Raw genomic sequence first — 10,337 nt, 5'->3', positions numbered from 1 at the left:
TATATATATATATATATATATATATATATATATATATATGTGTGTATATACAGTATATATATATATATATGTGTGTGTGTGTGTATATGTGTGTATATATATATATATATATATAATTATATTAAATATATAGGGCCCTATTTTAACGATCTAAGCGCATGGTCTCAGGCGCAGGTGCATTTAGGGCATGTCTGAATCCACTTTTGCTAGTTTAACGATGGGAAAGACGGTTCGGCGCATGGTCTAAAAGGGTTATCCCTATTCTCTTAATGAGTAATGGGTGTGTTTTGGTCATAACATGCAAAAAAAACAATCAGAGTCTCATCTCCCATTCCCTTTAAGAGCCAGTTGTGCTCGCGCCATGACGGATTCGCTATTTACACGGCCTGATTTTGCGAGAGCAAAGACTGAACGCGTCTCCAGAGAGGAAACGGAGCTGCTCGTGCGCGAGCAAATAGGTAGCCTAGATTCTGATACATGCAATGACTATCCATTATGACATGTAGGCATTTTTTTATTTATGTAGCCTACACAATAATAATATTTTACATTGTAATCCTTTAATTCTTAATATTTGGCATGTTTCCCTGTGTGTAATAAGCAGAGTGTATGCGCGTTGTGGACCCGCCTATAGGCGCATATTACTACTTTAAATAACAAAAACACACTGCGCTATTGACGTTTGACTATTGACCAGGTTTTAGTTGGTGCATCAAAATAGCAACACGCCAACAATGCACCTGAACACACCTCGTTTTCAGACCAGCACGTCCATGGGCGCACAAATACACAACGTGGTGCAGGATAACTGCGTCGGGCTGATAACTGCGTCGGGCTGAAAATAGCAAAAACCACTTGCGTCATGCCTGGCGCTTATTTGTGCCGAGTGTATGATAGGGCCCCATAATTTTATTTTTATTTTTTTCTGGAGTCACAAAGTTAACTGTAGTTAATTAATATATCAAGACTCTAAAATATATCAGTTTCTGTTAATAAAAATAAAAAAGTCACTGCCCACTGCCCTGGATTTTTTCTTTTTAATTTTATATTTTAGTCTAATTTAATTTAATTTAATTTGTTATTTTTTCAGTTTCTTTTCTTTTCTTTTCTTTTCTTTTCTTTTCTTTTTAGTTTACCAAGCTACAGACTAACCCAAACCTAATTCTGATCCTGAAAGAAAATTTTTATTTTTAGTATTACAAAAAAAACTTTATTTTATTCCTTTTTTTTTTTGCTTTTGAAGATGATCCACAAACATCTCATGATGGAAGGATATCCAAAATGTAGCTAACTTCTGAGAAATCATTTTACTACAGTCTAAATGAGCTACACTTCTGTTGTTCTAAATATTATAGTATTTTGGAACAAAATGGCACATAAAAGCAGGCTTGTGTAGCTCAAGGTGTCTGTGGTCATGTAAACTCTACTTGTTTAGAGTACGTTTTTGGGCCTTAGAACATTTAATTCTATTTCATGTAATGTATTTAATGTTACATTACATTTATGCAGCGCACATACAGTGCAAAACACAAAAATGCAAACCAAAGAAATATCTCTAAACTGAACAATTTTCACCAATAAATTGCTTGTAAATTTAGCAAATAATTACAAAGAAATTGCAAGTAATACATTGAGCTAAAGGTGCTATTTTGAAGTAGAAAGACTGAAATATCTCAAAGCATGTGGAGACAGTAGCTGAAATTTCCAGAAGAAATGTGTCTCTAGAAAACATCTAAACTGTATTTGCAGTCATCTGCAATGTGATCTCTATATAAACCCATACATTTCTCATTCAAATTCTTCAGAGACCAATGCTCTCCATCCTATTCTCTCCACATTCAGGCCTACAGTATGCCAGCAGTCACATTAAGACAAGGCTGAATGATGACACCTTCATGTTGAGCTATGGAAGAGCAATCATAAAGTCAAAACCAAGTACTCATACTAAGTTCACAAATGCATTGCAGATTGTTTTAGTTTTGTAAGAAGGAACGGTGGGTGATGAGGGTTTTTTATACAGTCAAACAATGAGCTCTTTTTGGTTTCATGTGGAGTTGATAAGCGATAGAGAACAGTGATCTGCGTGCACGTCTTGCACACTCTCTGTGCAATGTGATTCTTGAAGCAGAGTTTCGATGCATTTATCTAACATGGGCAGATTGCCCATAAAACTAGATCTAGGAATGTGCAAAGTTTTGTGTGTAGAATTGTGCGTTTTTGTTCTCGTCAAATATTTGACTGCACTCTGTGACTCAAGGATCTGTTAGCCAAAAAACAGAAACTTCAGAGCAGAGGTGATAAAAGACAGGAAGACAGGAACAATTCTAAGAAAAATGAGCTGAATGGGTTGAAAGAGAGAGAGATATGGTGTGTAAGCCAATAGCGATCGGTGAGTGTGTTAAGATAAATTGCTGGTGTGATTTACGAGCGCTTAGTGTGTTTGGTGTTAATTAGCCCCGTGAACCCGCGTGAACTCGGCAGCGCACGGATCATGGGCTCTTTTAACTCTTTGGCATGCGCAAACACACGCACGCTCGCTACCAGGATCCCAAACACCAATTTCAACACACATTCAGACATCAAAGAGCCCCTGAACCTACAGAAATGCTTTATGTAAAGGCCTTTAACTTGGAAATGTTGATCGGGGCCCGTGGCTTCTGGCACTACCAGCCATCCATTAAAAACTCTCAAATGGGGTGTAGATGAAGAAGCCTGGGAATCGTTTAGACGACACCACTCTGGGAGGTGCTGACGCTTTTAAAGTGGTGTGCCATCTTTTATCTTTGATACGCACCCCTGTGTGTGTGTGTTCTTGGGAAACGGGGAGTCAGAAAGAGATGGAATCTGGGAACTAGATGACATTATTTATCTTTTCCTCCTTTCCGTCCTATATTTAAAGGTCCCATGAAATTAAAATGGGAGTTTTGTGGCTTTTAGGCTGTTTTTGTTAGCTGCAGGGTCATCTAGATGCTAATGCACACTTAAAAGGTTGACCAATTAACTTTTAGCAGATACTTTATAGTGATCTGCTCAAAAGTTTGGGGTAAGTAATTTTTTTAGTAAAGAAAAAATTGTTACAAAAAAATTATATTTAAAATAAATGCTGGTACTTTCTATTAATCAAGAAACCCTGAAAGAAAATACCCACAAAGCTTTTGATCAGTACAACTGTTTTGAACAATGATAATAATAAGAAATGAGAAATAAGAATTTTTTTTTTCGCGGAGTGCCTCAAGGATCTGTACTTGGTCCACTTCTATTCTTAATCTATATGCTTTCTCTGGGTCAGATCATCCGGCGCCATGGTCTAAATTTCCACAGTTACGCTGATGATAAGCAAATCTAGTTTACCATACAGCCCAATTCTGTTTTCCCCCCTTTCTTCTTTTGCATCTTGCTTACATGAGCTCAAAGTATGGATGGCACAAAATGTCTTAAAGTTAAATAATGAAAAAAATGAATTTCTGTTAGCTGGCCCTAGATCCCTTGTCTCCTCCCAACCTGACTACTCCATTAACATTGATGGAGTTATAGTCCATCCCTCCTCCACTATACACAATCTTGGTGTAATGTTTTATTCTAGTCTACGTTTTGAATCCCACATCAATCAGCTTGTCAAATCCAGTTTTTTTCACCTTCGTAATATTGTCTGCCTACGACCATCTTTGAAATTTGTAATGTTTTATTCTAGTCTACGTTTTGAATCCCACATCAATCAGCTTGTCAAATCCAGTTTTTTCACCTTCGTAATATTGTCTGCCTACGACCATCTTTGAAATGCAAAGATGCTGAAACTGTGGTTCATGCGTTTATCACATCGCGTCTGGATTACTGTAACTCCTTGTTTTATGGCCTACCCAACAAAGTCCTTAATCGCTTGCAGCTTATCCAAAATTCAGCTGCTCATGTTCTTACATTTACCAAAAAATTCCCCCCTTTCTTCTTTTGCATCTTGCTTACATGAGCTCAAAGTATGGATGGCACAAAATGTCTTAAAGTTAAATAATGAAAAAAATGAATTTCTGTTAGCTGGCCCTAGATCCCTTGTCTCCTCCCAACCTGACTACTCCATTAACATTGATGGAGTTATAGTCCATCCCTCCTCCACTATACACAATCTTGGTGTAATGTTTTATTCTAGTCTACGTTTTGAATCCCACATCAATCAGCTTGTCAAATCCAGTTTTTTTCACCTTCGTAATATTGTCTGCCTACGACCATCTTTGAAATGCAAAGATGCTGAAACTGTGGTTCATGCGTTTATCACATCGCGTCTGGATTACTGTAACTCCTTGTTTTATGGCCTACCCAACAAAGTCCTTAATCGCTTGCAGCTTATCCAAAATTCAGCTGCTCATGTTCTTACATTTACCAAAAAATATGCCCACATCAGTCCGGTTTTACAGCAATTACATTGGCTCCCTGTCACCTATCGTATTCAGTTTAAGATTCTTGTTTTAGTTTTTAAGGCCCGTCATGGGTTAGCACCTCCTTACCTTTAATGTCCCTGCCCGTACTTTGAGATCGAGCTCTGAAAATTTGCTTGCAGTACCCAAATTCCGGCTATCTAGTGTGGGTGGTAGGGCTTTCTGCATTTCCGCTGCCAAGCTCTGGAATAAACTACCACAAGATCTCTGTATTATCGCTTCACTCCAGACCTTTAAAACTGCTCTCAAAACTCACCTATTCACAATGTTTCTTAATTAATTGCTTGCCTTAATTTTCTGTTCTATGCTTTTGTAACTTATCTTGTATATTGCATATTATTTCACCTCTGTCTGCTGTTTGGCTGTTTATTACCTTATGTAAAGTGTCCTTGGGTGTTTGAAAGGCGCTATATTAATAAAATATATTATTATTATTATTATTATTATTATTAACTGTTTCTTGAGCAGCAAATCAGCATATTAGACTGATTTCTGAAGAATCACGTGACACTGAAAACTGAAAATTCAGCTTTGCATCACAGAAATAAGTTAGATTTTAAAATATATTTGAATAGAAAACATTCATTTCTAATCAAATAAATACAGCCTAGGTGAGCACAAAATACTTATTTTAAAAACGTTTTATCTTACCGACCCCAAACTTTTGAATGGTAGTGTATGTTCAATATTTTATGTCGATTTTCACAACTGAGCAGAGAAACAAGGAAAAGGAGGAAGGAAAGAGTGCTATTTATCGGTAGTCTTTTTCGTGAAGTTGGTTGATTGGAATAAACTCACAGTTTTCTCTGGTTTCTTTCTCAGGTGATGAAGGAGACAACTTTTATGTGATTGATCAAGGAGAAGTTGACGTGAGTTCAGTATTTCATACCTGTTTCTACAGTCAAATGCACACATGTGCTGTGGTATATGCAAACTTATCACCATAAAGTCATGAAACCAACTTCATTAAGATCTGGGAAAGCAAAGAAACATGTCTACATCTGTAATATATTAATCAGTATAGCAAGTGTGTTAGGGTGAATCTTATGAAACCTTTAGGTTATGTGTTACCTGTGTGTTGCCCGTGAGAAATGTACACCTTTTTTTTAGAACCATGAAACTTTTTTTCATGACAATTAAGCTCCACATTATTCTTACTACTGTGAAAAAAAATCGTATTACTGTAAATAAATAAATATATGCCTGTCCTGTATGATACAAATCTTATCCACTGACCTTTTTTAACACTAAAAAAAGTGGAACACTTACTGTCATTGTTGTACCTTCCCAAAAGATGACATGGATAAAGTTCAAGTGAAATGATGTGTCGTAATCTCCACAGAGAATCCACTTCCCACGTTTTGTTTTAAAGAGAAGATAAGATGCTTTAAAATAGATTTTCTTTGTAAATTTTTACTCTCTTTCTCTCTCTCTCAGAAGTTGTCTTTATCATCCTGGGAATCTGTAGCATTTTCCACCCCCCTTTTTTGTTTCTGTAGTAAATAGGATTGCTTAGTTTAAAGTGGCCTTTTCCACACTTTTCTAGCATTTTATTTTTTTTCCCCCAGAGTCCATTAATAATGGCAGTCATGGCTTCCTGAACTGTTAATGGTCATAGTTTAGTTTTTATGACCATTTTCCACGATCTCTGTGACTCTTCAAACAGACTGTTTATGCCACTGTGACTTTAAGATTATATGTAAATGATTACTTTACATGTGAAACAACTAACAACCACATGCCAAGTTGCTGAACAGTGAACAGTACATGAATGAATGAATATGAATATACGCTACTGTTCAAAGGTTTAGATTTGATACGTTTTAACAGAAGTCTCTTATGTTCACCAAGGCTGCATTTTTTAATCAGTAAAAACAGTAATATTGTGAAATATGTGTATTATTTAAAATAGCTGTTTTGTATTTTAATATAATTTAAAATGTCATTTATTCCTGTGATGTAAAGCTGAATTTTCAGCATCATTACTCCAGTCTTCAGTGTCACACGATCCTTCAGAAATCATACTAATACGCTGAATTTGCTGCTCAAGAAACATTTCTGATTATTATGTTGAAAACAGTTGTGCTGCTTGTTACACATTCTTTCCGGATTCTTTGATAAATAAAGACTTTAAAAAAAGAAAGAAAGTAAGCCATAAGAAAGTTGTTACTGTGACTTTTGATCTATTTAATACATTCTTGCTGAATAAAAATACTAGTTTCCTTGAAAAAATCTTACTGACATCAAACAGTATAGAGCATAAATGTGAGTAGTCATATGGTAATGTGCTCATGCTTGTGACATCATAACATTGGCGATTTCTGATTGGTCCATTTTTGAATCTAGAGATTTTAGAGTATGCCTACATGATTCATCTAGCTTTATTTTATTTTAAAAGAGCAAGAAAGCCCTGCTGATCTCAATGTTCTTAATGTTATTAGCGGTCTTGTTTGTTCTGAGTCTGTTCTCCTCGTGTATGTGCTCAGTGATCCGCTGTGTGATATATCGGTGCTAATATTTCTCCTCTGCTCTGGACGAGCTCTGAGGGCACGTTGAGTCAGTGCTGGGTCACTGCCACATCAGATTGCGGCGTATCGAGCTCTTGGGTCAGAGCCTGCGCACTGAGACCAGCAGAGTCCTGCTCGCTCCATCCACCGTTCACCACGCTAATGCTGTCAAACACATGCAAAATACAGACATTAACCCGTCTGCTCATGTGTGTAAGTGAGAACGCACAGCTCCATAAAGCTCCCAGACACATGCTATCGTGCAGGAATGCATCTCCAATGCTACGGTGATGTCTCTCATTAGCAGAAAGGATAAATCTGCTGTGACTTTGGAGCACATAGTACTGCATGCTAATTGGGAAAGATGGAATTCATTAACGCGCATCTCTTCTCTTTCACACTCTCGTGAAGAAAACATGCACTTTTAGTCACTTGAAGTAATATTTGCCATTGTTTTTATGGAAGTTGTTCCAATAAAATGACTTATAGGAACAGTTCACCCAAAAATGATTTTTTTTTTATTGTTTCCTCACAAAAACTTACACAAAAGAAGATATTTTGGAGAATGTGGATAACCAAACTGCTGGTAGCCATTGACTTCCATATGGAAAAAAATACTATGGAAGTCAATGACTACCGGCAACTGTTTGATTGCCAATATTTTAAGGTGTATTCAGATAGAAAACAATTATTTTTAATTTTAATAATACTTCATAATACTTAAAAAAAATCTTCTTTCAAAAATATGCATTTTTCAATAAAAAATAAATTAGAAATAAGATATATTATATTATATTTTACATTTAATATTATTATATTATACTATATTATATTATATACATTCATAATTGACTCAAAAATATATATATATATATATATATATATATATATATATATATATAACTTTTTATAATGTAATAAATTACAATATATTTAGATAGAAAACAGTTTTTTTTATTGTAATAATATTTCACACTATTGCTGTTTTTACAGTTTTTTATTAAATTAATGCGGCATAGGTGAACTTTTCTTTTTTTTTTTCAAAAATCTATTTGATTTTTTATGCAAATTAAATTTTAATTCTACATTGCAGCAGTAAAATAATTTTGGCGATCTTGGTACATACTTAATGGTCATGAAAATTGAAATAGTCCTAAAAATGCCTTGATGAACCATTATTCCAATCATTAATATTCTGTTTAATTCCGAAGTATTATAGAAGTCAAATACGTTGTCAAAGCTGTTGTCTTCAATTAATCGTATAAGTTATGCATATTGATGTGCATTATAAACCGAAATATGCAATGATGCAAACATGGCTGTTAATAAAATGAAGAATTAGTGCTGTTAAACAATTAATCGCATCCAAAATTAACGTTTTTGTTTACATAATATATGTATGTGTACAGTGTATATTTATTTTGTATATATAAATACACACACATACAGTATATATTTTGAAAATATATATAACTCTAGCACTCTATTGTAATTTTATTCTTTAAAAAAAAACTTGCCCCTTTTAGACTTCCACTCTATTCATTTACTAACTGCTTATTTTCTTATTAGCTTCTCTATTCTTTTTGTATTCTATCTATTCTTTTCTTTTTATTTATTATATGATTTAAAAAAGCCCTTGCTATGTGTACTGCGTTAAGCTAACTGAGACTTGTTATAGCACTTACATATCATTGCTCTTTTGTTGATTTTGATTGCTTTCATTGTCCTCATTTGTAAGTCACCTTGGATAAAAGCATCTGCTAAATGACTAAATGTAAATAAATATACACAGTATACATGCATATATTATATAAAGAAAAACTTTAATTTTGGATGCGAATATTAAGAATATTAGGAAACATGACAAATTATGTAGACATACTCTAAAATTTCTAGATTCAAAAATGGACCAATCAAAAGAAGATATTTTAAAGAATGTGGTTAACCAAACTGCTGGTAGCCATTGACTTCCATATAGAAAAAAATACGATGGAAGTCAATGGCTACCGGCAACTGTTTGATCAAAATACAAACTCATACGGGTTTGGAGTGGCATGAGGGTGAGTAAATGATGACAAAACTTTCATCTTTGGGTGAACTATCCCTTTAATATGCAACAGAAGGCTTATTGCAAGAATAGTAAGCACACTTTCTCACCTTAAGTGACATGTTGGCCGGCTCTAAGGAGGCTGTGACCCGAACCTGTTCCAGTGGCCGGTCTGGAGAGCAGAGATACCTATGGAATGTGTCTTAGATGGCTGGCACGATGCCTGGCCCGGGCCGGACAGAAGATGAGCGTTTATTTCTGCCCCATGTGTTGTTGTTTTTTAATCTCTCCTCATAAAATCAACAAGTGGATTGGAGGCTGTGACCCGAACCTGTTCCAGTGGCCGGTCTGGAGAGCAGAGATACCTGTGGAATGTGTCTTAGATGGCTGGCACGATGCCTGGCCCGGGCCGGACAGAAGATGAGCGTTTATTTCTGCCCCATGTGTTGTTGTTTTTTAATCTCTCCTCATAAAATCAACAAGTGGATCGTGCGTCCACAGGTGAAACCGAACCAGCCTCTCCTCGCGCTTCTCTGTGTGTGTGGCTGTTGAAAACCACATGCTGACACACAGATTCATTGAGATATTCTCTTCGCTAGCATCTTACGGTTATGCCAAAATGAAAGACAAAACAGGGGAAAAGAGTCTTGAGGTGTTATCTAATTCATCGTAAGGCACTTTAGAGGATCCAACGGGGTTGAGAAGATAGGAGCGAGTGTGTTATCAGATCACCTGTCTCATGATGAATGCCCATGACTATCATTAATAAGAAACAAGAGTTCAGCCAGTCCTTGAAGATGGAAATATAGCCACTTTGTATTTTGTTTAAATGTGTCTTATGTACGATTTATCAGTTCATAGTATTCATTTTCATGATATTATTCAAAATATAATAGGTGAATTTCACAAGAAATCTGTCAAGAGATGTGATTGATTTTTTTTTTGTAACATTATTGTCATGACAGCACATTTCCTCCCAGTTCTATTCTCATTAGTGTAATACAAATATAATTTCTAAAGAATCATGTGACACTGACTGGAGACTGCCATAATGATGCTAAAAATTCAACTTTGGCAATAAATAAAATTTGTAATTGTATTCAGATAGAAAACAATTATTTTAAATGGTAATAATATTTCATAATATTACAGTATTTTTAATAATATAAATATAATGATTGCACTTTAAAAAAATCTTCTTTCTTTCAAAAAATATGAATACATTTTATATAATAAATTTTTTCAGTAAAAAACAATTTATTATATTATATTATATAACATTATATTATATCATATTAGATTATGACTTGTCCCACAATTGTCCCAAGTGTGTGTGTGTGTGTGTGTGTGTGTATA

General features: G+C 35.0%; 1 protein-coding gene across 1 annotated transcript in view; it reads left to right on the top strand.

Moving 5' to 3' along the window:
* Positions 1-5,808, top strand: part of LOC107565609 (cAMP-dependent protein kinase type I-beta regulatory subunit-like) — a 44,429-nt gene extending 38,621 nt beyond the window's left edge. Inside the window, exons 6-7 of the mRNA XM_016250869.1 lie at positions 5,250-5,296; positions 5,770-5,808. Of these exons, the coding sequence (XP_016106355.1) occupies positions 5,250-5,296; positions 5,770-5,808 (86 nt within the window). The remainder of the gene's footprint in view (positions 1-5,249; positions 5,297-5,769) is intronic.
* Positions 5,809-10,337: the final 4,529 nt, after the last annotated feature.

Source organism: Sinocyclocheilus grahami, unplaced genomic scaffold (genome assembly GCF_001515645.1).
Source record: "Sinocyclocheilus grahami isolate Dianchi unplaced genomic scaffold, SAMN03320097.WGS_v1.1 scaffold1012.1, whole genome shotgun sequence".
Lineage (NCBI taxonomy): Eukaryota > Metazoa > Chordata > Actinopteri > Cypriniformes > Cyprinidae > Sinocyclocheilus > Sinocyclocheilus grahami.
The sequence above is the reverse complement of the archived record's forward strand: the minus strand, read 5'-3'. Positions and strand labels throughout refer to the sequence as shown.